At 41.3% G+C, this 23,681-nt stretch overlaps 1 protein-coding gene across 8 annotated transcripts in view; it reads left to right on the top strand.

Moving 5' to 3' along the window:
* The window catches only part of MEF2D (myocyte enhancer factor 2D), a 121,636-nt gene that overhangs the window by 88,432 nt on the left and 9,523 nt on the right, over window positions 1-23,681 (top strand). For 7 of the 8 annotated variants that reach the window (XM_072114918.1, XM_072114914.1, XM_072114916.1 and 4 more), the window contains 4 exons: window positions 7,614-7,817; window positions 20,404-20,541; window positions 22,603-22,813; window positions 22,900-22,956. In XM_072114918.1, the coding sequence (XP_071971019.1) occupies window positions 7,614-7,817; window positions 20,404-20,541; window positions 22,603-22,813; window positions 22,900-22,956 (610 nt within the window). Of the gene's footprint in view, window positions 1-7,613; window positions 7,818-20,403; window positions 20,542-20,717; window positions 20,853-22,602; window positions 22,814-22,899; window positions 22,957-23,681 lie in introns of all 8 variants that reach the window. The other variant, XM_072114921.1, reaches the window with a different exon arrangement.

Here is a 23,681-nt window from a genome sequence, read left to right as displayed (position 1 = left end):
TTTTAGAACCGGTAGCATTACTGAGGCATGAGGCACTTTTTACCTCATGGCTTGGCTACGTTGCCTTCCTTACGGTGTCAGATCCCACATCTCGGCGAGGTTAGCAACTGCCTGATGTTTTCTGATCATGTTTTAAGCTTCTTTTGTCTCTGCTCCAGCAGAGTTTTTGGAAAGTTGGGGGTCATGTGACTGCGTTGATGGTCCTTGTCACACATACAGATGCCAGGAAGCGTGGGAGAATCACCAGGAAATATGACTTCCTGCCACTCCTCAGACTGTATCTTGGAGTCTCCTCTTCATTCATTGTGGCGTCTTCACCTCTACATTTGGCTCTTGTCTCACATTTTTAAAGAAATGTGCGGCATGCGCACTGAATTGTGTGAGCCCACAATATCATTCGACATTTCACTCAAGATCAAGGAATACTTGACACATCGTGACTTGTGTTATAGACATCCCATCAGGCTCAAACCCAATAAAAAAAAAAATTATGGTCACCCTTTACTCCCTAAAGGTCAGGAGAAGGGGTTCTCTCCTGTGAGAATTACGAAGCGTGAGAAAAATCTTTTAGCTTTTATCCTGACTGAAAACACGTACAAAAATAAATAAAAAATGAGCTGAAATGTAAAATCAAGTCAAAAATATAACCACCTAGGATAATAATAAGAAAAAAACTAGTTCATTTTTAATAATTACCTCATGTATTATGCTGGTGTTGGGTTCGCAACCAGGTTTTCCTCACTTTAGCTGTCGTTCTGAGGTAAATTTTTGTTTCCTGAGGTAAATTTTGCTTTGTTTTTGCGTGACTCCCCTTCCCCCACACTCAGGTTGGTTCAGTGAGTAGAAGAGGCCATTACAATGAAGTGTTAATATAATTCGCTAATCCCTGGTAATAAGCAGCTCAGCATGACAGGGGCCCCCCTCCCCGAGGAGAGAGGATGGCAGAGACATTAATTAGCTCAGGCCTGGATATTGTTATCAGATAAGGTGAATTACTGAGGTGCTCTTATCAACCTGAGGTTGCCTGCCCTGTAATGCGACTGCGTATGGGGCACAATGGTGGCGCTATCACCACCCTGAGCAATGGCCGTGTGATGGCAGGAAGATGGACGAATGCTTATAAAGTGGCTGTGAGGAAAAGCTAACGATGAACATTAATGACATCTTTTCCTCCTGATCACTCATGCCACATGCAAACCAAAGTCATATCTACAACCTATCCCCTCATGTATGTCACCATATCTAAGCCTGTAACGCATAAAACTGCAACCCTCTACAACCTCATCAATAAACCGGCCTCCATCAGCGGACCTGTAGTTATGCGGCAGGGGTTATTAACCACCATGGCTCGGAGGTGCGACCTCATCCCTGTGAGGAACCCCAGAGGCATCTGATTTCCTGCGTGCCTGGCAGAGGAGTGATGAGAGGGGTGACAACTCTGGGGCAGCTGGCAAGGAGAGATCTGACATGGGAATGTAGAACAAGTCACGTGTTGGAGGAGTCGAGTACATACCATTGGGGTCACATGCAGTGTTGGGGAGTTGGTGGAGGACTCTAGGCCCTGACTCGACGTTAAGTCACTCTATTCCTTCTACTCAGCAGGAGAGGCATTCAAAAATTTGCCTTGACCGCTGACTCTCTGACCTGTCGCAGCACTAGGCGTCCATGATAGTTATATTATGATGGAGACATGGTTCAGTTGCATTATGTGGAAGGCCTGTCAGACAGTGGTCTGGATGAGGCGACTTTCTCCTGAGGCCCGCCCCGAGCACAGTCAGACAGACTCCTGCCTTGAGATTATCTCCAGACGCTGGAAAGGCCCTCAGATACCATGTATCTGACAAGTGATGGATTCCGATACTGACTGACATGGGAAAGCTGTGTGCATGCCGTTGGAAAGCTGACGGTGCGGTTATCTAAAAATGGGAAATTCACATATGTAAAGTACGGGGTGAAATCTGACCCTGTTATCTGCTTGATTAATGGACGTCTATGGCATTACTGCAATCACGTCATAACACATAAAATTAAGTCATTCACAAACTGTACATTTTTGTGTTTGGCTATTTTTGTCAGATATTGGTTCATACAGATTACCAGATTTTGTGGCATTTTTTCAGATTTTTGTAGGAAAGAGTCAGACCAAGAAGGGAGATAGTGGTGTCAGTTCACGCCAAAGGGTCTTGTAAAGTTGTATACAACCACTGTGTAGGGCTCCTTTTGGTCTCCACTAAGCCTTTTGCAGTTGTTTGGGATGCATTATATTAAAGCATCATGGGAAAAAAACTGTTACACGCCATTAGAAAGTAAAAGTCCGCCTACTTGACTCTGTAGCCTACTGTAGCCCCATCTTCTGGTCAGAGTTGGAATACTCTAAATAATTTTCAAAGTAATATGTCTGTGAAATATGGACTCTACATTCACAGCTGTGCCATGGCAGTTAGGGGGTGGTCCAGACTACAAAGTCAGATTTTGTAGTCAGAGTAAATGGTAATATAGAAATTTATCATGGGCGCAGTAGCCCTTTGTTTCCCCGTAGACCGTCTTAGATGTTTGTCTCCATGAAGCAGTCTAGATTCGTAGGTTCAGAGATTTCCTCCGCCTGGCTGTCGTTTTGTTGGTAAGCAGATTGTGCAGCGCTCGTGTGCGCGCGAGATGTTCTGCACGTTACCCTGGCAACTGTCACATCACATAAGAGTCGGGTGAAGGATGAATTATAGGGCATGTTCCTCGTGAGCACACACGTGACCACGGGGAAGGCTTGTTCATGTCAAACCCTGCGAGCCGGCTGTGCGCTTTGCTGCTCGTTTTCCTCAGTACCTGACAAGCCAAAATAGGTCAGCTAGTGTTGTCTTGACTTCTGGCTGAAGAAAGACGCGCACTTACAGTCTTGTGTCTCAGATCTTATTGATGCATTTTAAATCGCCTGGTACCGTCGCAGATTAGAAAAAAGCATTTGTATTCCTGGATTTCAGCTTCTTTCCTCACACTGCTCTTAACTCTCTGATTTGAAATGGACACTCGCCTTTGCTTTAAACTACTATAGTCATCAACCAGGAACCTGCTCCATCGAACATTTACCCTAAACTTCTTCAGGTGTACGGTTCATGTGTCCTCACACTGCTGAGCTCTGTCCATCGAGCTGCTTTACAGCCCCTCCCTTCTGCTTCAGGCACAGAACACTGCAGTGTAAGGATTAAAGAAAAAAGTACCACTCGGTAGGATAGCACTTGGTAGTCATATAGGGCAACATTATTGCTCACTTTCTTCTGTTTACAAGGTGGTTTTTTTTGTTATTTTTCTATAATCTCTTCTTTGCTGAACACTTTTATGATCGTGAAAAAGTCTCGAATTTCCTTTACGAGAGGCAGAAAATGAAAGTTTTTGGCTAATTAAGACTGCTCAAGTGTGTAACGATTGTGAGCGAGCAGGATATCAGACCTAGAACAGAGACTCGGGGATTGCAGGTATGAAGATGAATGTTATCAAAGACAACGCTGTGAATAGGGATTCAATTATTCATCCTGTCCAATCAGACATAATTAATCTACCAACCGAGAAATTTGTGCTGCAATCTCAATCCATATACATGATTTACACTCGTATCATCATATTCCTGTACATAGGGGGCAGTATTATAGTAGTTATATTCTTGTACATAGAGGGCAGTATTATAGTAGTTATATTCCTGTACATAGGGACCAGTATTATAGTAGTTATATTCTTGTACATAGGGGGCAGTATTATAGTAGTTATATTCTGGTACATAGGGGGCAGTATTATAGTAGTTATATTCTGGTACATAGGGGGCAGTATTATAGTAGTTATTCTTGTACATAGGGACCAGTATTATAGTAGTTATATTCTTGTACATAGGGGGCAGTATTATAGTAGTTATATTCTGGTACATAGGGGGCAGTATTATAGTAGTTATTCTTGTACATAGGGGCAGTATTATAGTAGTTATATTCTTGTACAGGGGGGGCAGTATTATAGTAGTTATATTCCTGTACATAGGGGCAGTATTATAGTAGTTATATTCCTGTACATAGGGGGCAGTATTATAGTAGTTATATTCTTGTACATAGGGGGCAGTATTATAGTAGTTATATTCCTGTACATAGGGGGCAGTATTATAGTAGTTATATTCTTGTACATAGGGGGCAGTATTATAGTAGTTATATTCTTGTACATAGGGGGCAGTATTAGAGTAGTTATATTCTTGTACATAGGGGGCAGTATTATAGTAGTTATATTCTTGTACATAGGGGGCAGTATTATAGTAGTTATATTCTGGTACATAGGGGGCAGTATTATAGTAGTTATATTCTGGTACATAGGGGGCAGTATTATAGTAGTTATTCTTGTACATAGGGACCAGTATTATAGTAGTTATATTCTTGTACATAGGGGGCAGTATTATAGTAGTTATATTCTGGTACATAGGGGGCAGTATTATAGTAGTTATTCTTGTACATAGGGGCAGTATTATAGTAGTTATATTCTTGTACAGGGGGGGCAGTATTATAGTAGTTATATTCCTGTACATAGGGGCAGTATTATAGTAGTTATATTCCTGTACATAGGGGGCAGTATTATAGTAGTTATATTCTTGTACATAGGGGGCAGTATTATAGTAGTTATATTCTTGTACATAGGGGGCAGTATTAGAGTAGTTATATTCTTGTACATAGGGGGCAGTATTATAGTAGTTATATTCTTGTACATAGGGGGCAGTATTAGAGTAGTTATATTCTTGTACATAGGGGGCAGTATTATAGTAGTTATATTCCTGTACATAGGGGCAGTATTATAGTAGTTATATTCTTGTACATAGGGGGCAGTATTATAGTAGTTATATTCTTGTACACAGGGGGCAGTATTATAGTAGTTATATGCTTGTACATAGGGGGCAGTATTATAGTAGTTATATTCTTGTACATAAGGGGTAGTATTATAGTAGTTATATTCTTGTACATAGGGGGCAGTATTATAGTAGTTATATTCCTGTACATAGGGGGTAGTATTATAGTAGTTATATTCTTGTACATAGGGGGCAGTATTATAGTAGTTATATTCTTGTACATAGGGGGCAGTATTATAGTAGTTATATTCTTGTACATAGGGGGCAGTATTATAGTAGTTATATTCCTGTACATAGGGGCAGTATTACAGTAGTTATATTCTTGTACATAGGGGGCAGTATTATAGTAGTTATATTCCTGTACATAGGGGGCAGTATTATAGTAGTTATATTCTTGTACATAGGGGGCAGTATTATAGTAGTTATATTCCTGTACATAGGGGGCAGTATTATAGTAGTTATATTCTTGTACATAGGGGGCAGTATTATAGTAGTTATATTCCTGTACATAGGGGGCAGTATTATAGTAGTTATATTCTTGTACATAGGGGGCAGTATTATAGTAGTTATATTCCTGTACATAGGGGGTAGTATTATAGTAGTTATATTCTTGTACATAGGGGGCAGTATTATAGTAGTTATATTCTTGTACATAGGGGACAGTATTATAGCAGTTATATTCTTGTACATAGGGGACAGTATTATAGCAGTTATATTCTTGTACATAGGGGGCAGTATTATAGTAGTTATATTCCTGTACATAGGGGGCAGTATTATAGTAGTTATATTCCTGTACATAAGGGGCAGTATTATAGTAGTTATATGCTTGTACATAGGGGGCAGTATTATAGTAGTTATATGCTTGTACATAGGGGGCAGTATTATAGTAGTTATATTCTTGTACATAGGGGGCAGTATTATGGTAGTTATATTCTTGAACATAGGGGGCAGTATTATAGTAGTTAGTAGTTATATTCTTGTACATAGGGGGCAGTATTATAGTAGTTATATTCTTGTACATAGGGGGCAGTATTATAGTAGTTATATTCCTGTACATAGGGGCAGTATTATAGTAGTTATATTCTTGTACATAGGGGGCAGTATTATAGTAGTTATATTCTTGTACACAGGGGGCAGTATTATAGTAGTTATATTCCTGTACATAGGGGGCAGTATTATAGTAGTTATATTCTTGTACATAAGGGGTAGTATTATAGTAGTTATATTCTTGTACATAGGGGGCAGTATTATAGTAGTTATATTCCTGTACATAGGGGGTAGTATTATAGTAGTTATATTCTTGTACATAGGGGGCAGTATTATAGTAGTTATATTCTTGTACATAGGGGGCAGTATTATAGTAGTTATATTCTTGTACATAGGGGGCAGTATGATAGTAGTTATATTCCTGTACATAGGGGCAGTATTATAGTAGTTATATTCTTGTACATAGGGGGCAGTATTATAGTAGTTATATTCCTGTACATAGGGGGCAGTATTATGGTAGTTATATTCTTGTACATACGGGGCAGTATTATAGTAGTTATATTCCTGTACATAGGGGGCAGTATTATAGTAGTTATATTCTTGTACATAGGGGGCAGTATTATAGTAGTTATATTCCTGTACATAGGGGGTAGTATTATAGTAGTTATATTCTTGTACATAGGGGGCAGTATTATAGTAGTTATATTCTTGTACATAGGGGACAGTATTATAGCAGTTATATTCTTGTACATAGGGGGCAGTATTATAGTAGTTATATTCTTGTACATAGGGGGCAGTATTATAGTAGTTATATTCTTGTACATAGGGGCATTATTATAGTAGTTATATTCCTGTACATAGGGGGCAGTATTATAGTAGTTATATTCCTGTACATAGGGGGCAGTATTATAGTAGTTATATTCCTGTACATAAGGGGCAGTATTATAGTAGTTATATGCTTGTACATAGGGGGCAGTATTATAGTAGTTATATGCTTGTACATAGGGGGCAGTATTATAGTAGTTATATGCTTGTACATAGGGGGCAGTATTATGGTAGTTATATTCTTGAACATAGGGGGCAGTATTATAGTAAGTAGTTATATTCTTGTACATAGGGGGCAGTATTATAGTAGTTATATTCTTGTACATGGGGGGTAGTATTATAGTAGTTATATTCTTGTACATAGGGGGCAGTATTATAGTAGTTATATTCCTGTACATAGGGGGCAGTATTATAGTAGTTATATTCCTGTACATAGGGGGCAGTATTATAGTGGTTATATTCCTGTACATAGGGGGCAGTATTATAGTAGTTATATTCTTGTACATAGGAGGCAGTATTATAGTAGTTATATTCCTGTACATAGGAGGCAGTATTATAGTAGTTATATTCCTGTACATAGGGGGCAGTATTATAGTAGTTATATTCCTGTACATAGGGGGCAGTATTATAGTAGTTATATTCCTGTACATAGGGGGCAGTATTATAGTAGTTATATTCTTGTACATGGGGGGTAGTATTATAGTAGTTATATTCCTGTACATAGGGGGGCAGTATTATAGTAGTTATATTCCTGTACATAGGGGGCAGTATTATAGTAGTTATATTCTTGTACATAGGGGGCAGTATTATAGTAGTTATATTCTTGTACATAGGGGGCAGTATTATAGTAGTTATATTCCTGTACATAGGGGGCAGTATTATACACGGTGGTATGGCATAGCCTGTGACATTACTAACATCTCATCTTCTTCCGCAGGTGACGTTCACAAAGCGTAAGTTCGGCCTGATGAAGAAGGCCTATGAGCTCAGCGTCCTGTGTGACTGTGAGATTGCTCTCATCATCTTCAACCACACCAACAAACTGTTTCAGTACGCCAGCACCGACATGGACAAAGTGTTACTGAAATACACAGAGTACAACGAGCCCCACGAGAGTCGGACTAATGCAGACATTATAGAGGTGAGCATCTGAGCCGTCAAGAAAAAAAGGGGGAATAGTGAGAATCTGCCTTTGTATAAATGGGCTCTAGGAGTTGTTTCTAAAGTGGTTACACAGGTCATGTTATTCAATAATACTGCATCAACCAAACATTTGTACTGAAAAGGAAACCTACACCTGAACGGGACCTTTTACCTCATTGACATCATGTGGGAATTTACAGGGAAAGTTGGTGGCACTGGAAGAGGTTAATAATTTCCAGGCTAGATCACTTTATGGCCGTTCGGCCTTTGTTCTATGGCGTCAGCTTGTGGTGACGATACTTTCTCTGAGGTAACTTGGAAAAGACCATGAACAATCCTGAATCCAGACTAGGCCGAGCCGGTCCATTAACGCCGATAGCGGCCATTTTGTATGTTATCAGGGCAGCCTTTTAGAGCTGATAGGACGACACCTCTGCCCCCCCTGGGGCTATCGCCTGCGAGGCGTTTAAGAGCTTTAGCTGCTATTGTAATGATAAGGAAGGTCCCGGCCTTATCTGCCTGATAACCGGGCGATTACAAGGAAGCTCGATGTCGTCTTGCCTTATATAGCAAGATGGGAAATTACCATGTGGGGGTGGGTGAGGGGTATCCCTGAGGTGTTTTCATTTCTATCGAAATTTTCAGGAATCTTTCATTAGACACCCATATTTTTTCAGCTGTAAATACTTTTCACCACAGGGCTCCGGCGGCCATTTTGGTATCTGTGACAGAAAATGTGCAGCCATAACAAATTTTTCTGGAATTACAAATTCTGGGTACAAGTGCCGCCATTTTGTACATTTACTATGACCACATAATTTTTGGATATTTTGTGAACTTTTATTAAGATTCAGTACTAGAACGAAGTTCCTAAATCTTGTCAGGTCACACTGAGCCAATATGGTGGTCCGTATTTACACTCCATCTTTGAAGGTTCCCTTGGTCCCCCATCTTTGAAAGAACCAAGGGTAATTATTAGAAATGTCAGCATGTCCCTGGCCGTAACCATAGCTACTGTTTACCCTGTTGCCATAATTTTTCTTTCAAAGTTATACAACTTTATTTATAAAATGAGCAATTTTTGAAAATGATTAAAGGAGAGGGAAGGCCCCTAGTAAAAATAAAAAATTAATTCAGCTTAACGGGACAACATGGTATATAGCAGACCCCCTGCTGACTCTGTGACACCCGACATGGGTTAGGGATCGATTCCTCGGGAGGGATCACATCTCAAGGAGCTCAGCTGTTTTCTTGTGTGACTTAAGGCTTCGGTGTTGGTGGCAGAAGTCACAGGATCTCTCTTGATGGATGTACAGTCCTTAGTGTGTGGTGAAGCGAAAATGGAGGGAGTGATGTCATGGATACTGGATATCCAGTGCTATTAGGCATCCCCCTCCGGAGCAACCAATCAAACTGCAGATATCATTTTTAAAATCTCTGCTACATGATGATTGGTCACTACGGACAACAAAGACCGCTCAAGTGTGTGGTTTACATGAATGTTAACACTTCCTGTCTCGGTTCTTCAATAAACTTTATCTGTAAGGTCTGAGTGACACAAATGACTACTGTCTCAGGTAATAAAAATCTTGTGTTTTCAAAGAGCTGGAAGTGATCAGTGTGACGTCGCAATGCAAAAAGAAAGACACAAGAGGCTTTGCCCTTGTAACTACCGTACTGTGTTCCAGAAATATATTTCCATCTCCAGAGCTCAGAGAGGCCAAAACTTTGCATAAAGACCTCAAATTGTCTGACTCACTGGAATAGATGATATCAGATGGGACTTCTAGGGAAGAACGGAGAGAAATAAGACATGGGAGCATTCCTGAACTATGCATTTCTATAGGGGGCAGTATTATAGTAGTTATATTGTTGTACATAGGGGGCAGTATTATAGTAGTTATATTGTTGTACATAGGGGGCAGTATTATAGTAGTTATATTCTTGTACATAGGGGGCAGTATTATAGTAGTTATATTCTTGTACATAGAGGACAGTATTATAGTAGTTATATTGTTGTACATAAGGGGCAGTATTATAGTAGTTGTAGTCTTGTACATAGGGGGCAGTATTATAGTAGTTATATTCCTGTACATAGGGGGCAGTATTATAGTAGTTATATTCTTGTACATAGGGGACAGTATTATAGTAGTTATATTCTTGTACATAGAGGAGCAGTATTATAGTAGTTATATTCCTGTACATAGGGGCAGTATAATAGTAGTTATATTCTTGTACATAGGGGGCAGTATTATAGTAGTTATATTCTTGTGCATAGGGGCAGTATAATAGTAGTTATATTCTTGTACATAGAGGGCAGTATTATAGTAGTTATATTCTTGTACATAGGGGCAGTATAATAGTAGTTATATTCTAGTGCATAGGGGGCAGTATTATAGTAGTTATATTCCTGTACATAGGGGCAGTATAATAGTAGTTATATTCTTGTACATAGGGGGCAGTATTATAGTAGTTATATTCTTGTACATAGGGGCAGTATAATAGTAGTTATATTCTTGTACATAGAGGGCAGTATTATAGTAGTTATATTCCTGTACATAGGGGGCAGTATTATAGTAGTTATATTCTTGTACATAGGGGCAGTATTATAGTAGTTATATTCCTGTACATAGGGGGCAGTATTATAGTAGTTATATTCCTGTACATAGGGGCAGTATTATAGTAGTTATATTCTTGTACATAGGGGCAGTATTATGGTAGTTATATTCTTGTACATAGGGGGCAGTATTATAGTAGTTATATTCCTGTACATAGGGGGCAGTATTATAGTAGTTATATTCTTGTACATAGGGGGCAGTATTATAGTAGTTATATTCTTGTACATAGGGGGCAGTATTATAGTAGTTATATTCCTGTACATAGGGGGCAGTATTATAGTAGTTTTGTTCTTGTACATGGGGGCAGTATTATAGTAGTTTTGTTCTTGTACATGGCGGCAGTAAAGAAGATTTAGGCATAAATTTAGCTGGAAGTGCTTGCAGATAGAAGTTGAACTCCTCTATGGATTCTTTCTTCCAGGCAGAGACAGTTCTAGCTTGATTTTGGATGCTGTAATCACAGGGTTAAGCCTATGCTCTAAACTTCTAGAAGGTGGTTGTTTAGTGGGTGGATCTGTATTCACCCTTGCAGTCCCGGCATCTGGCAGTGAATCAGTGGGATCGTGTGTGTGTGTGCAATCATCACCCCCCCACCATCCCTTTCCACAGTCGACACCAACATATAAAGCAGCCCTTTGCTCCGCTCCCTCAGCAGTAATTGCCTCCTACAATTCTTCTTACTCACTGCATTTTCAATGTCTCATTATATACATATGGCAGCCTTCACTTCCCCGCTGCAAGATTAAAGGGAGCAGGCGCTTATTACTTGAGGAGGGCGGACTCCAACTCATATTTAAATAATACTAACGCCGAAACTCTCAGAAGGCCCCAAAATGATCAAACATAACATTTTAGCTCTATTAGTCTGAGCTGTGGGCGGAATATTGTTTACTAGCTGCGCCTGTTTATGGAAAAATAGCAGCACTCCTCAGAGATTTCATATATTGGTATGGGGCAAGTCCTTGCTTGGATTATTGGAAGGCTCCCCAGTCAATGTAGGAAGGCCCACAGTATCACCCAGGTGGGCTGGGAAGATTTGGAGAACTAGTTGTATAATGTGTGATGGATGTAGACTTTGAAAATCCCTAGGTAGTAGAACTATCATCTACAGTTTTTATCTCGAAGGCTATACACTACATTTTCAAAATGGCCGCCTCTTCTTGCATGTTTGAGTCTCTTTCACCATTAAGGGGTGGGGTTTCATTCCCGGCTCGACGCACCTGTCCTTAACGGGTTAATTGAGTGTTATATGGGACTGAGGTGAGATTCTCGGTTATGAGGGTGCCGCTGTTTAATTAGCACCATCCTGCTCTTCCTCGGGCACATTTCTGAAGAGTTCCCGTTTTAAAAAGTCAGACCGACGATGAAGACATGCAGGTGTCTGTATGAGCAAGTGTGAACCAGAGGGGTGTGGGAGTGTTGGTGAAGGGAGCAGCAAGAGGCGTCGGGGATTTTTGTGGTGGAGTAACGGAGGTATATTACCCACAACCTCTGCTCCTGGTATCAAGTCTATTGTAGAGTCCAAGTTTTGATCCTAATAAGGTGATTAGAAATTAGTATAAAACTGAGCCCTTCCTCCTAATGTATCTTCTCGCTGGAATTCGAGGGTTGATGTGTCAGTAGAGTAGATGAAATCTGAACTTGGCTTAATCTTTGGATGACACGTTTTGAAAAGCTGTCGATGAAGGTCTAGCTTTGTTTGGTAAATAGGTGAAAACTTGGTCTAAAATCTTGATCAACCGATCCTATGACCCATGGAATTTCCATGCACCTTCTGAAGTTCTACTGTCAAAAACCCAAATTGGTAAAACCATAAGTGGCTTAGTAGCATTGATTTCTTCTATGGTCCCGTCAGTACTGTGGTTTGTCTGTCGAGAAAGGCCATGTTTTCTTGAGTTATGAACTTAAAAACTTGACCTAAAATCTTGATGTACAGATCCTTGTCGTATGAATTTGTAGAACTTGTGGCCCTGCTTGCTCTAGACATGTTCTATAATCATTACTGTATTGCGTTGTTTTTGACGTTGGGCAATAAAGGTCCGAAATAGAAAACATTATGTCTTCAAATCATGATCTTACAGACCTCCTGCTTCATGGGAATTTTTGAAAAACCCAAAACTGTAGAACCCCAAGTGACTGGTTGACATCAATCTTTTCAATGATGGTAGAGATATCTTCAGTGTGTCATGATTCTAAAGAAGGCCTCGTTATGAGCTGAAAACTTGGCCTAAAATCTTCATCTACATGTCTCGTGGAAATTCTTTAGGGAATTTTTAGTATGATGTCTCCTGCGATTGGTATGGTACTATAGTTCAGTGATTTTCCTCGGCAGGGGTTTGACATTGAGAGAGGACCACCAACTGTGAGAAATGGAGTAGCTCGAGGCCAAGCTGAAGGATCCATGGTTTCAGGAGTTATGGCTGTTTGTTGAGGTATATGGTCTTGTGTCGTCTTTGATAAACTTAGTGAGCTAGAGAATTTTAAGTTTCGAAATACAAGAACCGATCCCCGTAAAAAGGCGATCGCCGATGGTTTTAGGTGATTCTGGAGATTCAAAGCTTCATTTTTTCACTCTCTGAAGCCTCCAAGGTGATGGAGAGAGTTTTGAATGTCATGGTCTGACCTTTCTTGTGTCACTTTATCTGCACAGTGCCTCCTCCCCCCCTTTGGCTCAGACCCTGCGATTGCCAGGAGGTATCTTTGAACAAAGTTTGGCAGCAGTGGGGTTAATTCCAGCTGTACCCTGCCAGAATCATCTTATCTTCATTTCTTTTTCATGAGGAGACGCGTTTATCAGCGCCGCATGTAGTCGGCCTGCTGAAATCACAGCACTAAGAGCAGAGTCTGGGCCCTAGACACATCTGGAGGATCTAATGGTCCATCCAACATTTCGAGAAGATGTAGATTAGCCTATCCTTTAGATAATCTGTTCTGTTGTGTAATTTATCAGAGCTGGACACATCTTGTCGCAATGGCTGCCTCCACTTTCTGACCTAGTCTGTCTTGGGCTGCTCTTCTCCACAAGCGGTGCCCCCCATCTAATCACAGCCGAAATCTTTTCAGTGGAGCTGAGCTTCCAGACTTTAGCCTTGATTTTTTTTAGAGAAGATTTTCTTTAAGGGGAAATGTTTTTTTTGTCAAGTTTTATACAACTAAACTAATGGGTCATGTGGTCTAAGCTTGAGCCTGGAGTCCCTTCCTGTTAGGCAGGAAGTCCAGACCTCATGGGAGGAGCTAATTTATTTCGGCCTATCGGCTTCCACCAATTTAGCATTATTAGGGTACCTGAATTGGCTAAATTTTTGTAACCTGGACAAGTTGATCCCTTTCCCTCTCATCTTTTGCTTCCAAGATAAACCCAACCCAAAGAAGAGTTCGGGATCCCTCCCACACACAAAAAATTATAGAAGACATCATAAATAGTGTAAAAATATGAATCTACGTGACAAATAGCGCAACATTTTTTTTGCCTCTGTTTTAGACATCAGGTCCCCAACCCCCTGTTGTACTAAGCACCAGAGTGAACACGCAGTGCTTTCCCTCCTCGTAGCTTTGCTGAGCAGCCTGTGGTTTTTCAGGCCAGTTATAACGTAACTAAATAGCATTAATAAAATTTGCGGTTAACCGGCGCCGCCACCCCACTCCACCCCCTGATTCTTTAACTCCAAACTGCACTCAGAATTTTATAAGAAATACATTTATCACTGCAGCTGATAATCTCTCACTTGTCAGCACTATTCTGTCACACGGCCAATAATTTCAAACCATCCACCCGCTGCGGCCATTGGTCAGGGAGATATTTTTGGATTCTTATGATAAAAATGAAATTATGGCTATAAATCTGGAAAAAATTATAGGATTTGTTCAGTGAGGCCTAATATTACTACTACACCTGGATCTAACTCATGGGACCTGTAGTCCTATAGTGATGATAATAATAAGTAATACAGGATGTAACTCAGGATCAGTACAGGATAAGTAATGTCATGTATGTACACAGTGACTGCACCAGCAGCAGAATAGTGAGTGCAGCTCTGGAGTATAATACAGGATGTAACTCAGGATCAGTACAGTATAAGTAATGTCATGTATGTACACAGTGACTGCACCAGCAGCAGAATAGTGAGTGCAGCTCTGGAGTATAATACAGGATGTAACTCAGGATCAGTACAGGATAAGTAATGTCATGTATGTACACAGTGACTGCACCAGTAGCAGAATAGTGAGTGCAGCTCTGGCGTATAATACAGGATGTAACTCAGGATCAGTACAGGATAAGTAATGTCATGTATGTACACAGTGACTGTACCAGCAGCAGAATAGTGAGTGCAGCTCTGGCGTATAATACAGGATGTAACTCAGGATCAGTACAGGATAAGTAATGTCATGTATGTACACAGTGACTGCACCAGCAGCAGAATAGTGAGTGCAGCTCTGGAGTATAATACAGGATGTAACTCAGGATCAGTACAGGATAAGTAATGTCATGTATGTACACAGTGACTGTACCAGCAGCAGAATAGTGAGTGCAGCTCTGGGGTATAATACAGGATGTAACTCAGGATCAGTACAGGATAAGTAATGTCATGTATGTACACAGTGACTGTACCAGCAGCAGAATAGTGAGTGCAGCTCTGGCGTATAATACAGGATGTAACTCAGGATCAGTACAGGATAAGTAATGTCATGTATGTACACAGTGACTGCACCAGCAGCAGAATAGTGAGTGCAGCTCTGGGGTATAATACAGGATGTAACTCAGGATCAGTACAGGATAAGTAATGTCATGTATGTACACAGTGACTGCACCAGCAGCAGAATAGTGAGTGCAGCTCTGGAGTATAATACAGGATGTAACTCAGGATCAGTACAGGATAAGTAATGTCATGTATGTACACAGTGACTGCACCAGCAGCAGAATAGTGAGTGCAGCTCTGGAGTATAATACAGGATGTAACTCAGGATCAGTACAGGATAAGTAATGTCATGTATGTACACAGTGACTGCACCAGCAGCAGAATAGTGAGTGCAGCTCTGGGGTATAATACAGGATTTAACTCAGGATCAGTACAGGATAAGTAATGTCATGTATGTACACAGTGACTGCAGCAGCAGCAGAATAGTGAGCGCAGCTCTTGGGTATAATACAGAATGTAACTCAGGATCAGTACAGGATAAGTAATGTCATGTATGTACACAGTGACTGCACCAGCAGCAGAATAGTGAGTGCAGCTCTGGGGTATAATACACGATGTAACTCAGGATCAGTACAGGATAAGTAATGTCATGTATGTACACAGTGACTGCAGCAGCAGCAGAATAGTGAGTGCAGCTCTGGAGTATAATACAGGATGTAACTCAGGATCAGTACAGGATAAGTAATGTCATGTATGTACACAGTGACTGCACCAGCAGCAGAATAGTGAGTGCAGCTCTGGAGTATAATACAGGATGTAACTCAGGATCAGTACAGGATAAGTAATGTCATGTATGTACACAGTGACTGCACCAGCAGCAGAATAGTGAGTGCAGCTCTGGGGTATAATACAGGATTTAACTCAGGATCAGTACAGGATAAGTAATGTCATGTATGTACACAGTGACTGCAGCAGCAGCAGAATAGTGAGCGCAGCTCTTGGGTATAATACAGAATGTAACTCAGGATCAGTACAGGATAAGTAATGTCATGTATGTGCACAGTGACTGCACCAGCAGCAGAATAGTGAGTGTAGCTCTGTGGTATAATACAGGATGTAACTCAGGATCAGTACAGGATAAGTAATGTCATGTATGTACACAGTGACTGCAGCAGCAGCAGAATAGTGAGTGCAGCTCTGGAGTATAATACAGGATGTAACTCAGGATCAGTGCAGGATAAGTAATGTCATGTATGTACACAGTGACTGCACCAGCAGAATAGTGAGTGCAGCTCTGGGGTATAATACAGGATGTAACTCAGGATCAGTACAGGATAAGTAATGTCATGTATGTACACAGTGACTGCTGCAGCAGCAGAATAGTGAGTGCAGCTCTGGGGTATAATACAGGATGTAACTCAGGATCAGTACAGGATAAGTAATGTCATGTATGTACACAGTGACTGCACCAGAAGCAGAATAGTGAGTGCAGCTGTGGGGTATAATACATGATGTAACTCAGGATCAGTACAGGATAAGTAATGTCATGTATGTACACAGTGACTGCACCAGCAGCAGAATAGTGAGTGCAGCTGTGGGGTATAATACATGATGTAACTCAGGATCAGTACAGGATAAGTAATGTCATGTATGTACACAGTGACTGCACCAGCAGCAGAATAGTGACTGCAGCTCTGGAGTATAATACAGGATGTAACTCAGGATCAGTACAGGATAAGTAATGTCATGTATGTACACAGTGACTGCACCAGCAGCAGAATAGTGAGTGCAGCTCTGGAGTATAATACAGGATGTAACTCAGGATCAGTACAGGATAAGTAATGTCATGTATGTACACAGTGACTGCACCAGCAGCAGAATAGTGAGTGCAGCTCTGGAGTATAATACAGGATGTAACTCAGGATCAGTACAGGATAAGTAATGTCATGTATGTACACAGTGACTGCACCAGCAGCAGAATAGTGAGTGCAGCTCTGGGGTATAATACAGGATGTAACTCAGGATCAGTACAGGATAAGTAATGTCATGTATGTACACAGTGACTGCACCAGCAGCAGAATAGTGAGTGCAGCTTACAAGTAATACATGTGCAGGGTTACTCTGCTTCCTATATGTAAAATAGTGCTTGGAGTTGAACATACATTTTAACATCATTTAACTTTTAGGATTTCCTCTCCTCTCTGTGGTTTGGTGTTTGCTTGAACCTGCTTGGAAGTCTCAGTCCTAAGTAGTTTAGAAGTGAGCGAGTGCACGCGGGGCTGCCGGCCGAGCACATGGCGGCTTGTCACCTGAGAGACTTCCTTAGTGCTGTTCTTATGCCTTCAGCAGATGTCCCAGGCCCATATGGCCGACGTGCTTGCTGTGCGCTTATGCGGCTGAAATGAGAAAATATGTGCACTTTGCAGTCTGTTGTGAATCTCAGCTGTTCCGATTGTTTGGACGCTATATATAGCTGGTGTCGGGATCCCTGCTGCCCCTTTAAGTCCTTATCTGCAGTAGAGGTCAGCGCCATAAAGTGCTTCCTCAAGTAAAAACGGTTCGAAAGCTGTGACACATCCAAAATGGCTGCCATTATGTCTCCACTATAGATATACCACTGCATGGCCGTTTAGGCACCTGGGAAAGCTGGGTGGAGACCGTTGTTTTAACAACATTAACATCCCCCTTTATTCTTGATATTCACAGGGAATATTGGGCATAGAGCGCAGCAAGAAAAAAATGTTTTGATGTGTCCGCCAGAAACTTTTCACTTTGAGCCTGAGTACATCCTGCCCAGATGCCCAGACACAGAAAGGCAGGATCTTGGTATCCTAAGTGCACATGAGGCGAGCCGAGCACCCGCTCATAAAATCCTAAATGCATTTAATCGCCATTTGCACTCTACTTAAATGCTGGGTCACAAGCATCAGGAAACCATTAGACGATTTTAAGAGATTCCATGACTGCCATTTAACGTTGGCATTGCCAGAGCGCCCTATAAATTCTTATCCTGTAGAGCCCCCTACATGCCAGGAGGGGAGAGCGGTGCCGCAGCATCTTCCTATAAGGACACAGAGAGATGGCGACGTCGCCCAAGGGAGAATAACTCCCTAAAATTGGTTTCCGATCTAAGAAAAGCTGGGTGACATTACAGTGTTGAAGCTTTGGATATCTGCTCAGTAGCTGCCAGTATTACCCCACTTCATACCCATGTTCTGTATGGTCTTCGGACCCTACAATATATCAAATCTGCTCAGTTTTACATATACGTGTCAGAATAATGTTTTCTTTTCCTTGCTACTCGCTCAGTAGGTGGTAGTGTTAATTTTTTACTTCATATATTTCCTTTCTAAAGTTTTTTTGGGTTCCTGGTACAGCTTAGAGACAACCAATATGGCTTCCCTCACTATTCAATATGTCGTATCCGCTTGTTTTTACACTTAATTTCTTGTCAACTTATCTTTTTTTTCTTGGCTACTCGCTCAGTAGGTGTCAGTGTTAATTTTTTACTTCATATATTATCGAAATTTCCCTTCTAACGTTTTTTGGGTTCCTAATAAAGCTTAGAGACAGCCAATATGGCTTCCCACACTATTGAATATGCCATACATGCTTGTTTTTACACTTAATTTCTTGCCAGCTTATCTTTTTTTCATGGCTACTCGCTCAGTAGTTGTCAGTGTAAATTTTTTGCCTCATAAATTACCGTTGTTTGGGTTCCAAATAGGCAACGCCAATACAGCTACCCCTGCTATTCTTTTATGTCTTTTTAATTTATTTCTTGTCAGGATTTTTCTTTTTCCTTTGCTATTCATTCTGTAGGTGGCAGTGTTCATTTTTTTTTACCTCATATTTTGCATATATTTTCCACCTAAAGTTATTTAGGGTTCCAGGTAAAGCTTAGCAACGCCAATATGGCTTCCTCTACTATTCAGTATGTCAGATCTTCTTGTTGTTTTTTTAAAAATTTATTTCTTGTCACGATTTTTCTTTTTCATAATAGCTCCATCATATTCTGTACGCTTTACAGAGCATGTGGGACATATACAAATAAAATAAGACCATACAGAGTAAAATCATGATCATATGGAAAGAATAGGAATGTGGGCCCTGCTCTTGCTCTTGGCTACTCGCTCAAAAGGTGGTGGTGTTAATATTTTACCTCATATATTACCTTTCCCTTCCTAGGTTATTTGGATAGAGCTTAGTGAAACTTAGAGACCACCAATATGGCTTCCTCATTATTTAGTATGTTGTATCTGCTTGTTTTTTTGTTTGTTTTTTTATTTATTTCCTGTCAGGCTTTTCCTTTTTTTCTTGGTTACTCACTTTGTAGTTGGCCGCGTTTTGTTTTTTTTACCTCATATATTACCTATATTTGCAATCTACAGTTATTTTGTTCCAGGTAAAGCTAAACAAGGCCACTAGGGCTTCCCTTACTATTAAATCTGTCTGGCTTGATCATTTTTTAAAAATATCTTCTTCGCTACTTACTCAGTAGGTGGCCCTGCTCATTTATTACCTCATAAACATGCATATCTAACCCTAAATTTTCCGAAATTGTCCATTGACTCGTTAGCGTTGACCAGTGTAAGCAGCGGGCATTAGACATGCGTCTCATCGCTACCGACTGTCGAGTGTTTATTTTGAGACATGTAAAAATAGCCAGATTTACAGAATAAAAGAAGCCGACAGCTGCAGGGTAATTTTTTTTCCCCATATAGCAAACGGCGTAAAAATTCGTAGCAATTATATATCTTGTTCCAACCAGGACGTTCTGCTGAGGCAGCACCAAGACGGTCGAAATTATTTTTTTTATGGTCTGTCACCGGTGTTGGAGGAGATGCATGCCTGACTCATGCTTTATGTATAGGAGAAGCAGTAAAGCGTAACCACCCAGAGGGGATCGTATCCAAAATATCCCTCAGTGGAAAGGCCATCCAACAATTTCACAAAACCCCCTCTATTGAAGGTATAGGTGCAGTTTAACTCAGTCATTATATTATATACATATATAATTTGTGTATATATACTGTGTGTGTATATAATGCAACAATGAGGCTTGTGGAAACAGGTGGAAAATGTTGACTTTTGTCCCAACTGCCTGACTTTTTTTTTTTGTCTGAGGGGGTTATTATGTACAGGTTCAAGGGCTCCTTTATAGGTATATATCTCACCTGTCCAGTTCACCCATTTGTAGTATTGTGATCTGTGTTAGATTGGGCCGTGCAAAATTTTGCTCTCAGAAAAGGGGTCATATTTCTAGTCTTCCTCCTTTCCCACCATTTGAAGAGTTTCAGAGCTGAGTTTCTCCTGGTTGTGATTTCAGACATTAAGAAAGAAAGGTTTTAACGGGTGTGACAGCCCTGAACCCGATGGGGATGACTCCATTGACCAGAGCCCTCTAATGGAAGACAAATATCGCAAAGCCAGTGAAGACTTGGATATTCTATTCAAACGCTATGGTGTAAGTACCCGGCCACTGTCAACCACTCTTCATCTCTCTTCTTCTTTCTCTCTTTTTTTCCCTTTTTTTTGTCTGTTATTTGTACCCATCACCATCCCTGAAAAAAAAAAAAAAAAAATCTGAAAAAAAATGATAAAAAAACCCCCAAACCCCACCCCGGACTGAAAAAAAACCAGGCGCTGAACAAGAAGCACAGGGAGTACGAGAGCCCAGACGCGGACGAGGTGTTTGCGCTGACTCCGCAGACGGAAGAGAAATATAAAAAGATTGACGAGGAGTTTGATAAAATGATGCAGAGTTATAGACTCGCAGTGAGTACCGCGGGGGAGGGAGCCACAGGCCAAGGCAGCACTGCATGTTCTCAGATTTTGCGCTAACCATCATGGCGGCTGCACCAACGTTGACAACTAGTTTGGTTTTCTAGTCAGTCAGGAGTCAAAACCTTCTTCACGTAGATGGCTATAGGTGATAATCTAGGCCAGTGATGGCAAACCTTTTAGACACCGAGTGCCCAAACTACAACCAAAACCCACGTATTTTTAGCAAAGTTTAAGCAGTAACTTATTACTCCCTGCTCTGTCACAGGTTTAAATTGTATAGGCACCTGAGGACACCAATACAGTACAAAGAAGGAGAACAAGCTTTGGTTATCATGGTAGCTTCCTTCTAGGGTCCTGGGCTGCCTTGGACTGCAAGAGTCCTTGAGTCCTGTCTGGCGAACCCTGCACTGGGGTGATGGCACGGGTGCCCATAGAGAGGGCTCTGAGTGCCACCTCTGGCACCCGTGCCATAGGTTTGCCACCACTGACCTAGGCCATAGGTAATAACATGAAGCCATTTTGTGTTGTGGCTAACCCTAGCCGAATGTAAACCAAATGGTGAAATCTATGGAAAGTCAGTGATGATGGAGTGAAACCTATTTTAAGCCACAATGTACCTACCAGGACCATATGTCATAGGTCACCCAGAAGCCTAAAATATTTTGACCAGTTCTCGTAAAGGAGCATTCCGATATCAAGAGTGATATGTGATAGGGCCGCCATTAGAGATGGTTATCCAGCTTTTCTTGATTCCTTCAGGCCATAACACAACAATGCCGACATCAAATAATAACACAGAGTCACACTGAGAGCAAATTGAACAGTGTATAGGAAACCTCATGCATACAAGTCGCCAGCCACACTATAGTACCAAGAACCTGAAGTGCTGTTTCATGTACATATCAAACCAAACCCCCTCCCCCCCATCTTTTAGGGTAGGCTGGGAGCTTTCATGTACCCTTATCCTGGAGCTGTAGGGTTAGGAGTAATGGGGTGTACGCTTGCATGGCTCTGCTTATTTGGCCTTGGTTACCTCACAAAATGAACAGATCTACAGCAGTCTTAGCCACCATTACCTTCACACAAGTCGGCCATTTTGTTACAGAATCCAGTATTGGGCCTGTAGCATCTTGGAGCCTGAAGTATTTGATAGTTTACAACCATAGCTATCGGGTTTGCTTCTGTTAAATAACAGAGGTTTCTAAGCTTTGATACACCAGATTAAAGAGAAATAATGGTCTTCGATAAAATGGCCTCCATATTATCCATCCCTTGTTATTAACCCGTAACCTTTTGTCTCCTAATATTGTGTGTTGCTTTTCTTTCTGGCAGCTGAAAGTTTCTAACTGTTTTCTATCCATCCTTATGATAATTAACATCTTAACCGTAGAGCGGATGCTCACGCCATCTTGAATTTTTACCTCAGAGTATAAAATAGCAGCCTACAATCCAACGTGTGATGTCTGAGATGTCCTCCCCTACTCATAACGCATGAAATCTTTTGCAGTTGCTGTGATGATGATGATGATGATGCGGGGTGTGGGGGCGTAAATAACATCTCTTGTGCAGTAGATGCCACGTGTACCGGTTCATCGTATTGTAAATGATTTCTTATGTCGTATGAACCTGATGTAGGTGTGGGTACCGATGGCTGTTTTGAAACACGTGCAAGGGGCTACAACACCACTTTCTGGTGATCAGTTCTCTTACGTTCCCCTCTAACTCTGTTTTATGTCTTCAGTCCGCAGTTCCTGCGCCGAATTTCGCTATGCCAGTTACTGTACCTGTGACCAATCAGAATGCACTGCAGTTCAGCAACCCTGGGGGGTCTCTGGTCACACAGTCTCTGATGACGGCCTCGTTAACAGACCCCAGACTCTTGTCACCCCAGCCACCGACCCTACAGAGGAACACTGTATCTCCAGTGCTACCTCAGAGGCCAGCCAGTGCAGGTATGTGTATCCCAGGGTGCTAGGGTGGCCCAATGCCACATAGGTCAGTGCTTCACTTTACTCACCCACTGTCTTTGTATCTGTAGGAGCGATGCTCGGAGGAGACCTTAACAATTCTAACGGAACGTGTCCAAGCCCAGTAGGTGAGTGTGGCGCCGCTGATCCCTGTGTTATGCATTGTGGTTGGCCGTACAGCAGTACATGCTGGGAGCAGCATGTTCTTCACACTTTCCCACAGGATATCCCAGTGACAGGGCTATGTCTGTCTTTATGTTGTTTCGGGACCCTACCTGGGTGCTCCTGATGATCTGTTAACAAACTTGGGCCTTTTTTTTATGTCCCTGACTCATAAAACTAAATAACAGCCAGTTCTTGTAGGGTAAATAATTCTTCCTGAGACGTGGCGAATCCCGTTAAAGAAGACATAGCAGAAAAATTATACATAAAAAGCAAAAAAAAGACCAAGAATGTGAAAACCGTCTTTTAATATCTTACTCCTATATTGAGATATGATTGCTTGAAATGACAGGCCCAAAGCCTGAGTCTGCACTACTGTCGTTATGGAAGTCATGCATTCCCGACAACCAAACTCTACACTTCTATAATCTCTCAGTAGTGCTGCCTCAGGCTTTGGGCCTGTAAGTTCGAAAGATCAAATCCCGACACACGAAATATAATAAAAGATAATAGAAATCTGTTTCACATTTTTCTAGTACAGCGCAACCTGAAACTGATAAGGAAGGTTGTAGCATTCGCCAATAGCGCGCCAGTTCAGTATGAGGTAAAAATGTCTCATCTGAGTACATCCGCCATTATTACATACACTAGGCAGGTATATTAGGTATTGTCGAGGGGGTCTCACTGTGAT

The sequence above is a fragment of the Engystomops pustulosus genome, chromosome 7 (assembly GCF_040894005.1).
Source record: "Engystomops pustulosus chromosome 7, aEngPut4.maternal, whole genome shotgun sequence".
Classification (NCBI taxonomy): Eukaryota; Metazoa; Chordata; class Amphibia; order Anura; family Leptodactylidae; genus Engystomops; species Engystomops pustulosus.
This window is presented reverse-complemented; position numbering and strand designations above follow the sequence as displayed.